The following is a 17,752-nucleotide window of genomic DNA, read 5'->3' as shown; positions in this document are numbered from 1 at the left end:
AAGCCTTATTCACTCACATAAAGACTGTAACTTACCCCAAAGATATGGCAAGAGTGGTGAGAAGAGGTGACTGTTCGGTGTAATTAGTTATGGTGGCTGCGGGATTGGTGAGGGACTGGCCACGCATCTTCCGGCGTAGGGTTTCTCCACTTTGTGAAACTGGATCACGTTATCAAATGAATTATTCACACGCAGCGCCAGGGAGATAGTTTGACCCGCTCAGTGTGCCTGGAGATTGGGACTGGAACTTTGGCACACCTTCAGAGGAGCCTTACCAGGGTGAAAACCAGCAGAGCCAGCCAGCCAGCCAGCCAGCCAGCCAACAAGCCCCTAAGCATGTCCCTGAGGGCCACCTCCCATGGGGACATGCAGGCTCTCTCTCTGGGGAAAACCCCAGTCCTGGATGGGGGGCTGTACAAGTCTTACTCCCTGAGCAGCAGCAACATGAACGGTAGCGGCCGCTTTGGGAAGGACAGGATGGAGGAGATCAAGGACATCTCCAAGCCCTCCCTCACCAGTCGCAGGCCTGTTCGAGTGGTTAGGCCGGTCAGCGCAGGGGGCACTTTCCTTCAGCTCAACCACCTCCAGGGGGAATTGGTGAGAAAGAGAAAGGTAAGTGCAAAATGGCATGGACCACGCTCAGTTATAATTTGTACTTTTCTTGCTTAGAGAATCAAATCAAATCAAATCAAATCAAACTTTATTTGTACGGCGCATTTCATACATAATGCGACTTGGTTATGTATAGTATATGTATAGTGAAGGCTTATGTGTGTATACGATGCACGGATCATACTCAAGCTGGTTATCAACGTCTCATTGGCATTGCTTTTCATTGCTTCGCCCTGAACTTTTATAACGTGCAGGAAATGGTGGTATGATGTTTCAGTTGTAAGGAACATGAGACCTGCGAAACAACACTTACCGTTGCGCAGGCAGGCTTATGTCATGTTCTGACACATAATGCATCTCTGACTCCTGTACAGGAATGTGAGGACCTAAAGAACGAGAATAAGTACCTGTCTAACGAAATTTACATGGAGAGGATCATGATGAGGACTGAGAACGAGCTCACCATGAGGAACCTACGGAACCTTAACCAGGAGCTGCAGGCTCAAGTGAAAGAAGTAAGGGTCCTGCTGGGACGCCAGACACACACACACTACACCCACGCGCACGCGCACACACGCACACACGCGCACACGCACACACACACACACACACACACACACACACACACACACACACACACACACACACACACACACACACACACACACACACACACACACACACACACACAGACTAAGGCTTAGGTGCCAGACTAGTAATCATTGTCCATGAGATGTTCAGATGTGCACAGTCCATAATCTTAGCAGTACATTCCCGCAATGTAAAAACTTGCTACTTGGCCAAATTCCCAGAAAGATAACAGACATGGCGGGGAACATATACATAGAACATAGAACATAGAACATAAAACATAGGGAATTGGTGGCCGCGGCAAACTGAAAGATGAGGGTGGAGTGGCTGAGGGATCGCACGACCTTGGGAGCAGTACAACATTTAATTCCATTGATCTGCTGCTGATTTCCCTTTAGCTGAAACAGAAGCATCACCTTGGCCAGCAGAGGGCGACACTGTGCTCACGGGCAGCAGAGGACGCAGATCTGAAGCGTGGAGAAGCAGAGAAGAGCCGAATGCTGGCTGAGGCACGAGCAATTGACAGTCGTCAGGAGATGGACTTGGCACTGGACAACAGGGCCAAACTGAATGATGAGCTGCAGCAGCTCAAGAAAGAGGCATGTCAAACATAGTAATACATACTTAAAAACATGCAAACACACAAACATACAGACCATACACGCATAATACAAATGCCATTATTGATATTATGTTGCAGTGTAGAGACAAGTCAACTAATCTAATCATGTAATGATTTATTTAATCATAAGTGGTACTTCATCCTTCAAAGCACACAGATGTTCAGCTCTTGTTAGCCAAAGCAGAGACGAACTACTTTGAGACAAAGCTGAAGCTGGACAGAATATCCTCTGAGAAGCAGGTTCTGCTTGAGGAGAACCGAGGACTTGAAGAGGAGAGGAACAACCTGCGGCACCGGCTGAAGGGACTGACAGAGGAGAATGTGAAGATCAAAGAGAAGTGAGTCCTAGCTAGATAACCCAATCAAAAGTGTGTGTGTGTGTGTGTGTTTATGTGTGTGTAGTGTAGTGTATAGATGAGTCTGAGGGAAGTCTGTAAAATGTCTGTGTGTGTGAATGTTCTTTTTAACATGATAACCCTCACATACAAATGTTATTTAACATAATGTAACACCAGTGTAATGCAAGGTCAGGTAAATGGTTCTCTGAGGTTTGTCAGCACATACTAGTTTGGTTTGAGATAGATATCTGCTGCCCCCTTCTGGCTCGTAGTGGTCCAACATCACCTTGACAGGATCCTGAGCCTCCTCAATGTTGTAAAAAGTTTAAGGTTTCTTAAGGTCATGTCTTTTAAGAATTACAATTTGGTGCAGACTTGTTCCAAGTGGTTGTTTAAATGAGATTAGATTTCTATGTTACATATTCAAAAATATTTGACCTAGTTTCACACAGCCCTGAACAAATTCCACGCACAAAGCTTGTGGAAAAAAGATATCACACATGGGACACAAAATATGGGTGAATTTTCTACCATTGAACACAAATAACCATTCAACTAAGGTGTTACAATGGAAATCTTTTGGTATAACAATGGAAAATCTCATAGCCCCTGTGTATTATCTACATTACAACTAAGACCTCTGTGTACACCTTTTTTGTCCTCTCTCATGCTCAGGCTACTGAATGGTAGCTAGTACTGTCTGTGCATCCTCTGCTCCCATCTGCCTCGGTACCTATATAGTGTGCTACTATCTGCAGGGAGGTGAGCTCCAGACGCAGAGCTCTTGCCTCAGAGGAGCAGAGCGAGAGGTCCAGCAAAGCCCAGCAGGAGGCCGAGCAGGGGCGGAGGGTGGCGGAGAAGGAGCGGGAGGACCGCACCAGTGAGTGCCTGGGCTGGAGGGAGAAGCACCAGGCTGCTGAGAACATCCTCAGGGCTCAGGAGGACCTCAGGGCCCAGCGGAGGAACAAAGCAGTGAGTCAGCATGAGCAAGAGGAAAGATGTGGAGTGGAGGTTTGGGGGAGTGTCACTGAGATGGTGGGATGAGAAAACATGACACTCAGAGTGACAATGACTTTGAATTGGCACGCATAATATAAAAGTATCCTTTTTTTCTGTTGTCAGTGTCAGGCAAACATCAAGAACTACTTCTTGTGCATGACTGAAAGTGACCAGAGGGTTAAAATCCTGAAGAACTCAGATGGGGCTCCAAGGAACTTCACGGTAATGTGTCGTTCAAACACGTTTCAGATAAGCAAATGTATTCTTTGCAACTTCCAGGTATGCAGGCTGATGATTGGTCATGCGGAGGTTAAATCACTTACATACATACTGAGCATTTCCATGTTGTCTACAGGAAGGAGATCCTGTGTACATCTCCACACCAGAACCAGCCAATGATGACACTGAGACAAGCTCATCATCAAGGTGCGATCACCTGTCATTCATCCACATAATAATTAATTTCTCATACATAAAAAAAACTTCTGAATCAAATCAGGGCTGACACTATGTACCTATACAAAAGCTATTTATACAATATTTGGGTTGAGCAGAAGTGGTATTATGTTCAGGATATTATTGAAAGTGAGGAATATTGTGATGAGTGATTATTGCCCCTCAGGAGCATGTTCAGAGTGTCTGCGCCTCGGGCAGGAAGGGACTCCGGTCCTTCCTACTTCAGTGATCTCTCGCCATTGGGAGCAGAACCTCCAGATGCTGGTGCAGCCCGGAGGAGCAGGAAAGTGGTGGAGTACTTCTGGATCCCCACAGATGAGGAATGAGTTCATGAGGATTTGAACGTAGATGTTGGTTGAATATAGAAGGCTCTGAACAAAATTTGTTTAAGACACCACCTACAACTACTTCCATGCAAAACTATAAAACCTTAATGTTTCTAGAAATGACTTCTTACTACTCACACAAAACACTTTTTTGGTGATCAAGTGTTTATCTTTAATGAGTTAAGCAACAGTGGTGCGCAATAGAGCATTTAAAACCTTACAGTTACATGATCTAAGCCATTTAGAGTTTTACAGAAGCAAAGGTGTGCTCTCATCAGAGGACCATTCCTCTCACCGTTTTCAATCACTTGTCAAATCCATTTTTTTCTTGACAAGGGTAAAAGCCTTAAAAAAAAAGTAACCTCTCCAGATGTGCGTGGAGGTAGAGATCCAAAACCAATTCATTATCTCAACATTTACTCACCAAATTAAAATAAAAAGGCAGGTTAAAAAGGTTTAGTCTTTCCCATTGTGAGAGGCAGCCCAAGGCTTTGGAGGATAGATCAGATTGACCTTACTGCCATTATTATTAACAAAAAAAAAGACAAAAAAGTAACAAATAGCAGAATTCGATACCTTACACAATACTGAGCAGAAGTGCGTGGGTGTGCCAAGGAAACAGACCAGCATTTCACTTCTAACACAATCAAGGACATCCCCAAAAAGCACCTGAGACCCACTGCCCTGTAGCCTCTGTAGGCTGTAGCCTCTGTTTGTCCACAGACCGTGTCCTCCTCGATGTCTGGTGCACCGACCAGGGCATGGCAGATGACACATGTACACAGGAGCACACCTCTTAAGTGCATATGGGGCAGGAAAAAAAATAAAAAGCCCAGGAACTGAAGAGGTAGAAACAGACAGCTTCTAAAAAAAAAAAAAAAAAAAAATGCAACTGCAATAAACTTGATTACCTTAAAGAGATTCTTCTGTAACTGACAGGCTGTGTAGATTTTACAAATCACTCCAGCAGAATGCTGTGGAGAAGGCTCTATACAGATGTACTACTGACAGGGAAGATGGATCCACACACTCAACAATTAGTCTGTGTTCCTCATCGCAATTCTCTATGGGCAACCAGGAGAAAAATAGGTAACAGGACAAGGACAAAATTATTCAAACGATGGTCTAAATATTTGTAAGCCGACAGACTGCTCTTCCTTTCCCTGTTTCAAACAACCTCTGGTGGTTTTCAAGAAGGTGACTGAGGCATTAACAGGGGACACACTTACTACAGAATGACATATGTTCAACAACTCCAGCAAACCCTGAGGAACACAGTCATCTGTTGAGTTCTGTGGTGCAGTCTACCTATTCCCATACATCTGACTCACACACAAACACACACATTCACACACACAAACCTTAAAGATGTCTTGTCATGCAGCATATTGATGCTAGAAGCAAAACAAGTGGCCTCACTGGTATAACTCTTACGTCTTCATAATGCTTTATAGTGTACAGTACGAGTTGAGCAGCAGGGAGCATGTCAAGTGGTTGTGTGTTCTGGATTATGGAGTTGGGAGGGAGAGAAGGGGGCAGTATTGCAGTATTCATCCAGACGTTTCTACACTAAGAGGCTTTGGCTGGTTTCTCAGTCGCCTTCCTCTTCAGACTCTTCTTCCTCAGCCGTTTCCAGCCAGGTCAGCCACTGGTTTACCTGGGAAACACATGATTAACAAAGAAATGTCACTTTGTCTGAAGCTGTACCAGGACTACTACACAGCTGAACCTGGTGTTCAAGAGAACTGCTTTTCATCGTCGGACTTGTCCAAAGTGTACACACACCTGGAACAATGCTTTTCCTTTTCCAGGGAATTCTTGGGTGATATCTTCTTTCCATGCTAGGAAGGCTTCTTCTTCGATGATCTCCATATCGTAAAAGTTGACATAGTAGCGCAGCAGCATGCCTGAAACAGAAGACGAGGAGGAGGAGGAGTTTGAGTGGCGGCTCAGGAGGCAGTTTATTAAGAAGTGCTTAGTGTGGGAGCGTTAGAAGCATGGCATACCTTTGGGGAAGGAGCAGGCATTGCAGTGCACCTGCAGCGCGTACAGGGCGCTGACCTGAAGGTCCGTGTGGTCGTGCAGGAACTTCTGCATGACTGGTTTGAAGGCCAGCAGCAGCTGCTTCTCCTGATCCAGCTGTTCTTTGGAGGGGGCTGACAGCTGGTCCTCGGTATCCAATTCGCCCATCTCATGAGAGATGTATTGTAGAAAGCTGAGGGACAGGGCAATGGGTCATGAGCTACAGGTGACATGCTTACTTCTTGGAAATGAAAACAAGCACTAAAAGGCCAAAACTTTTACTGAAATAACAATGGCCCCAGAGCTAACTGAGTCAAAACCAGTGACCAGCAATTCACTACAATCACTACTCATGCTGGCCTGAATAAGCTGACCTGCTTAAATGGGCACTTACCTGGTCATGAGGATGTTGATGAAGCCCTTGTCGGTGTGGAGTTTGGGGGAGATGTTGTCTTTGATCCACTTGTAGATTGCCTGAGGGGAGGGGTCTGCCTTGATCTGCTTCAGCAGCTCCTTCTCCAGCTTCAACAGGGGGAACAGGAAGCTCAGACCCTTCCCCTCCAGGATCTCCAGCATGCGGTCCTTGTTCTGGTCGATCTCTGGAAGGAGGAAGGCAAAGCCAAACTATAAGCTTGGAGTGGAAAATCGAATCTGTCCAATGCAATGAGGACTGTGTTGTGTACATGGTAGCAACAACCATGACCACCTACCAGGGAGCATCTTCTGCATGTTGACCTTGCTCTGCTGGAAGAGGTCAATCAGCCACTCACGGTCTTTGAGCTTAGAGGCCTGCTGCAGGCAGAGCAAGAAGAAGGGGAAGTGGGTGCCGTTCTCCAGCGGGTGGGCTAGCTCCGCCACCGTCACCAGCTCAGCCATGATGGCCCGCGCTGCAAACTGTGCCAGGTAGGACTTCACTAGCGGGATATCCACCTCGATCTTGGGACACTGGTCCAGCACGTTCGGGAGAGCCTGCACAGAGCATACCGTAAGGCCAATGCAAAATGAGAAGGGGCCAAAAGACTCTGCTTAAACTGGTCTTTTAAAGTCCTTCCGTATCTTTGTGGAGCCATACAAATTCTGAATGTTGAAGCCCTGTGTTAAGAATGGAGAGACCCATATGCCCACTTCTCTCATATAAGTTATGTAAGGCCCCTCACCTGCATGAAGTTCTCGCCCGAGACCAGCCCCTCGGTGCGGAGGGCGTTGATCAGGGCGCTGGCCTGCTCCTTGTCCTCGTCCGACCGCTCCAGAGAACACACAATGATCTTGCTCAACATCTCTGGCAGGAAATGCTTAGGTGCCTTCATTTCCCGGACTCCATTCACCGCATCATCCATGCTCTTCTTGTTTAGAAACTCCGTCACTACAGTCTCCTGAAAATGTATAATTTTGGTCATCTTTACATTTGACTTGATCCCAACACAATGTTTGAATGTTTCCACATCAACGTGAACATTTTCTATCGACAAAATACTACCACACGACTTCTTTAAATTCAAAAGTAAAGCCGTCGATGCACAACGAGAAGAGCCAATATGTTTTATAGTCTGGCGGAAGCAGACAAATGACACCGACCCAATTGTTTAACTTTGTCTTTTATCGACCTGGTGCTGAACATTCTCCTTTACTGACCACTAAAGAAAGAGGAGCTGCCAACACTAATCTGATGAGGAATCTTCTTACTGTCATTTTGAGGAGTTCCTCCTTAGCCGGGGCAGGTTTCTTGTTTGTCTTCTGAGGTTTCTCCTGGATCACAGGGGGGTTGGTTTTCAGACCAAGTTGAGGCTGTCAATAAAGCATGTTAAAAAGGAATTACAACTCGCTCTTGCTGTTTCCCCTTGAGACAATTTGACAAGGGTTATTAGTCAAGCTGATAGGAGAGCAGACAGGCTGAATATGTCCCCATCACCTTGAGAATATTAGTAATCTGGGTAGCTCAGTCACACAAAGTGTGAAATTCACGAGTTGAATGAGGTGTGTAGCAGAGCAGGCACAGATGGATAGGGATGTGTTGCAGTCCCCCTTGAATCCCTGATGAAAAATAAGGCCTCGAATACCCACCTGTCCAAGAGGAGGGGTCTGGGTGCGGGGAGGCTGTGCGCTGGGAGGAATCATGGTGGGGATCTGCGGCTGCAGCTTTGGCACTTGGTTTTTGTTAACGGGGAATAAGTGTGCTGGCCTCAGACTGATCTAGAGGGAGAAGGCAGGGGGTGGGGAGGGCAAGGAGGACACATCAGCGTCAGAACACATCACAGTAGGTCAAAGGTCATATCCCCTTGGGTCTGAACTTATGCCCTCATATCTCATAATCGCAATCAGTGGACCTGCTGGCTGTCGCAGATGGAGAGACAAAAGAAGGGAGCAGACAGACTTAGCAGAGGAGGAGACTAGTGGAAGAGAGAAAGCCAGAGAACAGACAGCAGGGGGATTCCTCAGAATAACGCGTCTTTTTATAATCACTGGGCACATTGCCTGAGGAGGCTGGGCGGTGAACTCCAAGAGCTCTTACCTCATCTGCATTCAGCGCTCCTTTCTTGATGAACCTGGGAGCCATGTCCTTGGCCTGGGCCTGCTGCTGCTGGGATGGATGGGTCTGGTTCTGACTATGGAAATGCTGATTCTGTCCCTATCATAAAGAAGACCATATCCTTATATTAATGTGCGCTCTTAATCTGAAAAAAAGGGTATATATATATCTGAAATAAAGTGTATTCACTGAATTTTTTGAGTCAAGGCTGTGAAGATGACATAAGCTTGACATAATTACTGGAGCATTTACAAGTCTGAAAATAAATTGACATTAGGCCATATGACAGCTTGGCCATTTGAAACTTTCGCCATCAAGGTAATCCTCTTGCATGTTTTCCAAACTGCATTCACACTTTCAACCATACGTAGTTTGTTATGGGCTTTTTAACTGAACTGGATTACTGAACTGATGGTTTTATCACAATACCCAATTTTAGCCTGTTCTCCATAATACACATTTTGGGGGGGGGGGTCCATTACCTGGTTGGATTTCATGAACGGTTTGGCGCCCAAGTCAAACTGAGCCTGTGGAGGAGGAGCCATGTGTCCAGTGTGTCCGTTGAAGAGCGGGTTGGAGCGATGGCGGCCCAGAGTGGGCGAGAAGCGGTCCTGAATGACTCCTGGACCAGTGCCTATGCCACTGCCTAAACACAGGCACAGAAAGTCAACGCTCAAATATAGATTCCTTAAACTCTGATAAGGAACTCAAAGTAGAGGATCACAAATCAATCAGGCCCTTTCCTCACAGTTAACAATAAAATCAATAACGGGGCGGGGGGGTGTCACCCACCTGGCATTTGTCCGAACATGTCAGCCAATCCTCCGAGAGTTTCTCTGTCCAGTTTCATCCTGGGTGGCATAAAGGGGCCGTCCAGAAAGAAGTCCATTCTCATTCCCTGGGTCATGGGCGGAATGAAGACACCCAAATCCTGAGAAGGGAAAAAAGGAACCTAAGCAAATAGCCGGTTTTTAAATATGTTACTGAGGTACAGCTGACAGCTCAAAACAGTCACAGTACAATATAGTGAAAAGGCAAAACACTGAAATATCTAGTCATTACAACAAAATATTTAAATATGTAGTGATCAAATAAACATAAAAAGCAAAGAATCAATCAATCAATCAAAAAATAAATTTACCTTCACTGCATCTTGACGAATCTGGTTAATCGTCTTTGGTCCGTTGTCAATAAAAGCTTTGCGAGGAACCCAGTTGTTTTCTCGCAGCTCCACTCTATCTTGCAGCAGGAAACGAATCCTTGCTGGCAAGTCCTTGTTGTTCATTAAGGATTGCATACGGCCAAAGTACTGATCCATTAAAGACTGGGGGAAGAGAGACAGGCATCAGTCAGGAAGTCTTTTACTGTATGTGACTCTGGTAGTGAGTCAGTGATGTGGGCATGGGAGCACTTACCCTTGCTTTCTCATGATCGAGTCTCGGCCCCACCGTTCTCATTATCTGACAGAGGCACTCCAGATCCTCCCCCATATCCTTGAGCTGGATCCTCTTCTTCTTTTCCAGAAGCTGGGCAAGAGAGCACAGAGGTGGAATATTGAAGCATGAAAGATGCAACATGACCCTGCAATGATCCAAGTCATCCAAGAGTGGCACACAATATTGACTCTACACTCATGAAATAGTATCTAAACTGCAAAGGTTTGAAGTGCTCTACAAAACAGCGCTCTTATGACGCTGTTGTTAAGATTACCAGTCTGCCTCAATCCCTGCCTAGGAGGCCAGTCCTGGGACAAACATTGCATATAAATTGTTTTGCATTTTAAAGGCTTTTCAGGTCCTTGAGAATTCAGATTATGAGATAAGAATGGCAACATCAAAATTGCAGGCTAAGTATTAGGCGTGAGATCCACTTACTGTTTTGATGCACTTATGAAGGATAGATTCGTGGATGAGGTCGAGTTTGCCAAGCTCTCCGATGAATTTAATGTTGCCGAGCATCTTGATCTTGGCAATGGCTCGCTGCTCCTCTTCCTCAGAGGTGAGAGGGTTGTCCTGTTTTTCGTAGACTAACAGGAGAGCAAACCGCAGAATCAGTAACATGACCCACAACAGAATTCACAAAGCATTTCAGAAAGAGGGGCTGCTCACTCACTTTCAACATTTTTGGTGCGGTTTTCAAATTCATCTTGAAGCTTGGATATCAGAAGTCTTCTGAAGGTCTGAACGTAATAAATAATAATATAAACACATTTATTTTACATACATACATACATACATACATACATACATACATACATACATACATACAAACACACATTTAACCAAATACTGAAAGAATCATAGGAGTGCTTACTGTGCTCTGCTTTTGGGAGGGTTGGATCTCAGGTGTTGGGCCATCAAAGTTTGGTGCATCCTCTGCCAAGCGCAGACATAGCTGAGCATAGAGCGAGCTGTACTTGGGCTCTTCTAGGGCCTTGTCTACGATCTGCATAGATCAAAAAAAGACAACAAAAAAAAGATTTGCAGGAAATTGGGAGTCAAGGGTATCTACATACATACATAAATACAATTCAACCTTGTATTGCTTGTGTTTTTCATGTGTCAGTGTGTCCCTCCTCTGTACCAGATTCTAGGTACCCATTTTACAACCATTCTACAAAACTATCACCTGTTCTGAAGCAGGTGATGGACACACTTATGCCCTTTGTAAGTGCATTAAATATGTTAGCATACTATAATAAGCTGACTATAATTGGGCTACAAAACAACGGCAAATGTATATTTTGTCAAATGCAGTCTCATTATAGGCTAGCCCAAGGGATTAATACAGGTTGTTTTTTTTCCTTCTTTTTACCCCTAGGAATAACAAACCTTAAGGCAAACCTCTCCCTAAGTAAAGCAAAAAATTATCAAATTCATCACCTTCAATCGTCTGCAAGCAACAGGATCATGTTTCCATTCAATTTTATTAGCACAATGTTTGAATGCCATCTGGGTTTGAAGATTCCTAATAGCTACCTACTGAGCCTAATGTGTAGCTTTTATTAACATTTCTTCATCATTCAAAGGTGTCCCACCGTTGCCTTATTTGGTCAATAAAAGGACTTCTAGGATTTGATTTCCTCTAATTTGATACGTCTCTTTGCCCAATTAGTCGTTGAGCCAATTCCTGTGGGATTGCTACCATATCAATATCATAAGTCAAGCATAAAGGCATAAGTAACACTCCTGGGAAAAAAACACTCCTCATGCCAAATAGATCCACAACTATAGTACAGCAAAGATGAATTGGAGTATTATTTTCAAATTAGTTTAGTAATTGTGACTGATTTATTGCAACAACTAATCATATTCATACATGATTAACCATGTAGCAGTGATCCAATATAATGAAGATTCTTTGCCATCAAAAGTTTTGAACACTAAGCCCGTCCCAACTAAGGGAGCCCTCAGTTGACAAGAAGGTTACATAACTTCTTTCAGTGCAAAAAATGTGAGTAATGTGTTAACAGAATAAAAGTCTTGACAAAAAATTACAGACTGAGCCACTTTATTTTCCATTTAGTGACAGGACTGTGTAGGACCACCCGCTTCATATTTGAGCACACACTGAACGGACAAGTACTGAAGAGTACTGAGGAGCAATTAAGTTGAATTTGACAAAACATACTGGATTAGAATTGTTTCAAAAGGGACAATCTATTTTTGACTACAATTTTTTAATTTGGCATGTAAAAATAAAAAAACCTTCATTTTAACGTAAATTTCGGGGCAGGAAATAGCAGCTGATACATAGCCGACGCAGCCAACACTTTAAGACATTCTCTATGACTTATTTGTATTTGTGCGAATGAGAAACGCTAAGCATATGAAAATAAAAGTCCTTTTGTACACTCATCTCTCAAAACTGTCATCATCTACATGACAAGAACCCCGCTTACACCTCATTAAACATTAGGGCTGGGCAATATGGTGAAAAATTATCCCCCCCCTCCCCATATTGATCAAAATCAATATTTATTACAACATCTATTTTGGTAGTGTTGCCATTTTGAAGATTATCTTCCTGATAAGGACCAAAGCATGAAAAAAAGAGGGTTCATTAGATCAACTTTAGAGTATCGTTTATTAACAAAAATAAAATAACAAACATTTAACCATGCAAAAAGTGGCTGAGGCCAGCACTGTAATCAATGTGAACTGGTCCTTCTCCACTGTGATCAGGGGCATCATGCATTACCACATGATTTGCAGGCCATCTTAATCTGTACTTCGTCACTTTTAAGATATCCAAACAACTTCTATATAAGTTCACTTTCACGCCCTTGTCAGTTCCACAAATTTGTTGTCTTGTTTTGACAGCCTTCCTCACCGCTGGTAGCACAATGCTTTGAGGAAGGAAATGGATGTGTGCTTTGACGTGCAAGACAAATACTGCAGACCGACTAGCTGTTTCTGCTGTGTGATGGATTGTTAAACCTATCCAGCATAAAAACTTCACGTCATCTATGTAAAACATCAATTTTATTACCGTCCCGTTTCAAGGTTTTATCGACCAGCCCAATGAAGTATACAAGTGGGCCAGACCTGAACAATGACTGTGCTGCAAAGACTCACCAGCAAGATGACTCCTTTGAGGATGAGTTTAGAATCTACGCCCACATTAAGGAGCTCAAGGCATAGCTTGTCAAACTTCTCAGGGGTCAGCTTATTAAGTATGCTGCAAAAAGAAAACAGAGTCAGGTCAGGGACACAGCCAATGCTTGCTGGGAGAACAAAAAGCAACTGTTTATTGGCACAGCCTTGGCATTTTGAAGAGCTGGAAAACATCAGCTGATTCTCAAACAGGGCATGTGCAACACTTCAAAACACAATGCTCAAAGTGGCAAAGGGAGGAGAGGAAGAGTGGAAAAATGACTGACACACAGACAGAGAGAAAGACAAACATAAGATTTGAAAATATTGTTTTATAGATTACCATGGGCGCCCCTTGATCGTTTGTATCAGGCAGACACTCACCCTCTTACTTTCCTGAATATGGTATCATGTCGTTCTTTTTCGTTGGAGGTGTTGACATCTCGTCTAGTGCTTCTTGAAGGAACCCATCTCTGAACGCTAGGCCCTGGGGACTTCCCCAGGTACTCGCTAGAAAGATAGACACAGGAAATTAGCCTCAGGGTAAACAAGCACAGCTAATGTTACCACATCACAGGTGATGGCACAAGGACAACATGCTATACCTGTTGCCGACAGTCTTGGGATAGTGCTGAGGTGCACCCCTACCTCCGCCTCCGCCTGAAGAAGCACTGCAAGAGAAGGATAAAATGGTGATGGCGACCATTTTGTCATCACAAAGGACAGGACTGACAGACACAGACACACACACACACACACACACACACACACACACACACACACACACACACACACAAAAGAGGGAGACTGTGGCGTGCTGGAAGATTAACATTAGATCCCTTAGCGCACCAATACTCTACAAAAACATCGGGCAAGTCATGTCTCTGAAAACTAACTCTTTTTTTACCCCGTTTGCATGAATTAACAAGTTAATTCAATAAGCTTTCCACTTGCTCACGACGATGGACGCTGCGCAACACCGATGGTGATTGGTTCGTCTATATGGCAACTAAATAGGTGCATAATGGGGAGAGATGCCACATTTAGGGAGATACAGTGAAAACATGGCCTGCGCAGACGCTGAACATAGTGAGCACACAGCACAAGTTGACTTGTGTCTGAAATGAATGCTGACATTGATCGAAAGACATGACCTACATTTGGGGATGACGCCACCAAGACTATTAAACACAGACAACACCAAAAATAATTCTTACAAATCCGTTCAAGACGAAAACACTCTCAATCACACACGGCAGGATAAGCAAGAAAATATTGTCTCTGTTAAAATTGCATGGGGCATATTGACCCCAGCAGCTATACTGGAGATAAAACTAAGCCACCCCGCACATACCTGAAACGAGAAGCACCCCCTTCTGCAATCACACTCTCCACTTTGGCGGCTTGACAACGAAGAATCTTCAAAAGAATAATGTTCAAAGGGTGGGGTGGGGAAAAACGATCTGAGGGAAAAGACAAAGACATTAGCCCAAGTTAACACAGCAAAGACAGACATCACGATTTTTTTTAAATAAGGCTTCAAGATATTACTTAGCTATCTTACAAAAGTCAGTGGTACTTTTTCCGAAGAGATTTCTGAAAAGTAAACTAATTTATGACTACACTAAAACAAACTTGCTCCGACTCACAAGCCTGGCTAATACGGTTAGCCAAGAGCAGATGATAACAAAGGCTTAAGTTGGCCAGCTAGCGTTCCCGTTAAAATATTCATCATCATAACTTATAACGTTCATAAAACAACCAACCTTTGCGAAAGTTATCAACTGGTTAACCAATTAACGCACCAGTTGATGTATAATGTAGTCGAGTTGAATTTAGACTGCAAGCTAACAATTTGGCCTATTGGATCACATTCTGGTTACTGAACATTTTTTCACCGAAAGGCTAACGGTAGGCCAAATTAGTAGCCATGTTAGTCCTTCGGCGATTCATATCATCGTATCATCAGTGGTCCAACAAGCAACTTTGGTTAGGTTAAATCACGCATACGAGTCTGATTTGTCTGGTTAACGTTAATTAACCTAAGGTAAATTAGTTAATGCTTCTTTAAAATGAATTGGGTTGGTAGCGTTAACTTGCCTAGCGAAGGCTATCTGAAGTTAGAGAATTTTACTCAGCTGTTCAGCAAAGCCTGCTGTTGATGCTTCGATTTTCAAGGCTAAAGCTGAGAAAATAACGTTCAAGGAAAGCAAGCTAGCCAACCAGGAAAATACACTTATTTTGTAAATTAGACTATACGCTAAACAATTTGCAGGCCAAATAGTTTAATTGTATGTGTGTTGCACTAAACTAGATAGTTGGTTATTCCATATTGCCTATGTAATTCAAATAGCTGGGAATAGCTAGCCAACTTATATTGTCCAGCTAGCTCAGTTTCTTGCAAACGGTAGCTCACATGTTACAGATTTCAGTGAATCCGTCGCAAGCATCAAATAAGATGAACACATAGAAATTCAACATGCAAGATCGCTTAGCAGACAAGTCAAATACCTTACTATTCTACGGATTTGATAGGTAAAGGATATTACCTAACTTGGTAGCTAATTGAGCTTGCCATCTAAAACGAAGTTAGCTAGCTGGTCTAGCAAGCTAACGTTACCCAATTGAAACACAAACCGACAACTTATTTTCGAAATTCTACGTTTGCAGTCTAAATATCTGTCGGTTCTCTAGGGGGGCTAATAGTTGGTACGATTATAACAACACGCATTCACTGTGCCATAAAATGCCGGTATAGGGAAGAAATGCTTATGTTCTGCAATCAGGGCGCCATTTTATGCAGCAGCTGGCTAGCTAACCGGCTAAATCGCCACTAATACTGATCCAAAGGATTCGGCTAGTGTTAGCAGCTAGCTTGATAGCCATCATAAAAATACGACGGTCAGCAGCCATTTTGAAGAGGCTTGATTAAAAAAAACTGTTATTTAGAACCCATCTTACCGTTACCGAAACGACTTCAGTTTTGATTTTTTTTTCTCGTGACAAAAGAAGAAAGAATAGAAACAATATATAAACGTAAGATAATTTGTGGATTGTTTTCTAAAGAACCTGGCAAGGCAGCTGAAACGCACGGTAAAAGCCACACTGCCCAGGAAGAATGTACCAAGCCTTATGACCGTAGGTGACGTCATTCTCGAACTGGATGCGTATTTGCTACACAAGTGGTAATTTTCCGTTGTGTACGTCTATCGTTGCTAGGCCTGTGCATCTGAATTCGCCATTTGACTAAATACATTTTATGGTGGAAGGTATTGTTTCCCTACTTTATTGGCGGAAGAACGGATTCCCTGGAATACTTGCTCCAAGGCACAAGTACTCCATAATTCCAGCTGTTTATTAACACCCCCAAATGTAGATCATCGGATTCTGCAATATGCACTATGCAGAACTTTAAAATATGAAATCATAGAGTGCCGCAGGGGGGGGGCACTCTAGTACGCTCTAGTCCCCGAAAGTACGCTCACTTGGATATTTCCACAGAAGTTGGGCCATGTTGCACAGTGCTGCTGACTCATTGCAATAGAGACAATATTTTCTCATAATATGAGGGGCCGTTTAGGACATAACTATTGAAACACTCTCACACACTCACTACTGAGACACTCTTACACATACTTATGTAAAACTCTCACATTCACTATTGAAAACGATCTCAACGAGTGTGTTCCATGTCGACCACTTGAGCCCTTCGAGCCCCGACTTTCAGGGGTTAGGGGGCCACACTGACAAAATCAGCAGAATGCAGGGCACTGAAAATGCCCGTATCATACCCTGAATTCGGTCGATTTATGTAGGGTTATTTGATGGTCACTACTCGCCCCAAAACGGCTGCGTACGGAACAGGAGGAGCCAAAGCTAGCTTTTCATTTTATAACGATAACAATGGCGGACATGATGGTTAGCGGTGGCTAAGGTGGCAGAGGCTGTAGATCACCAGGCTACAGACCGTAAATGTAGTAATTAAACAACTGTACTGATATTAAATGTACTACTAACATGCCATTATCAAATTAAAGCCAGTGACATCAGTATTTTGGTTGATTTCACGATGTATAGGCTACCGACAGTTAGCATACCAAGCTAGGTAGCATTACCATTAGAATTGCATGGCAGATATGCTAAGCTATCGGGCTATTCCCCCACCCAGTGCCTGTGGCTAGTCCGAAAAAAAGTGCATCTAAATAAACGACAGATGGCTATGTCAGTCATTGGACAGTGTTAAGCAACTGTACTGATATTAAATGTACTACTAACATTAAAGCCAGTTACATCAGTGTTTTGGTTGATTTCACGATGTATAGGCTACCGACAGTTAGCATACCAAGTTAGGTAGCATTACCATTAGAATTGCATGGCAGTTATGCAAGATAGCTGGCTATTTAGTTTTCCCGGGAATCGCGAGCAGATTTGCGTCCGTCACTTCCACCAGGTGCTTCTATTTGATAAAGCACCCCCTGAGCGATGAGGAGTGCACTGTAGATGTCAGGGCCCTGTACTTCAGGTCCCTGTATTACAGGGGTTAGTGCAAAGTGTAGGGTTGGAACACACTCAACCTCACTACTGAAACACTCACACATACAGTAGCCTACATACATACTCCGTAAACGTATGCACGCTCATATAATCATTATACATACTTGTCT

General features: G+C 43.7%; 1 protein-coding gene across 1 annotated transcript; it reads right to left on the bottom strand.

Moving 5' to 3' along the window:
* Positions 1–4,091: 4,091 nt before the first annotated feature.
* On the bottom strand, positions 4,092–16,601 carry eif4g2b (eukaryotic translation initiation factor 4, gamma 2b; the record flags this gene model as incomplete). Its single annotated transcript, XM_080841794.1, has 21 exons — positions 4,092–5,601; positions 5,730–5,851; positions 5,951–6,159; positions 6,361–6,565; positions 6,677–6,935; positions 7,124–7,339; positions 7,650–7,751; positions 8,028–8,156; positions 8,476–8,592; positions 8,976–9,139; positions 9,286–9,424; positions 9,635–9,817; positions 9,909–10,019; positions 10,368–10,519; positions 10,606–10,672; positions 10,807–10,938; positions 13,071–13,173; positions 13,473–13,598; positions 13,694–13,759; positions 14,443–14,551; positions 16,574–16,601. The coding sequence occupies 21 exons, from the start codon at positions 16,599–16,601 to the stop codon at positions 5,536–5,538; spliced, it is 2,805 nt and encodes a 934-aa protein (XP_080697920.1). The 3' UTR covers positions 4,092–5,535.
* Between the last annotated feature and the right edge of the window lie 1,151 nt (positions 16,602–17,752).

This window comes from Sprattus sprattus, assembly GCF_963457725.1.
Source record: "Sprattus sprattus genome assembly, chromosome: 7".
Lineage (NCBI taxonomy): Eukaryota > Metazoa > Chordata > Actinopteri > Clupeiformes > Clupeidae > Sprattus > Sprattus sprattus.
The sequence above is the reverse complement of the archived record's forward strand: the minus strand, read 5'-3'. Positions and strand labels throughout refer to the sequence as shown.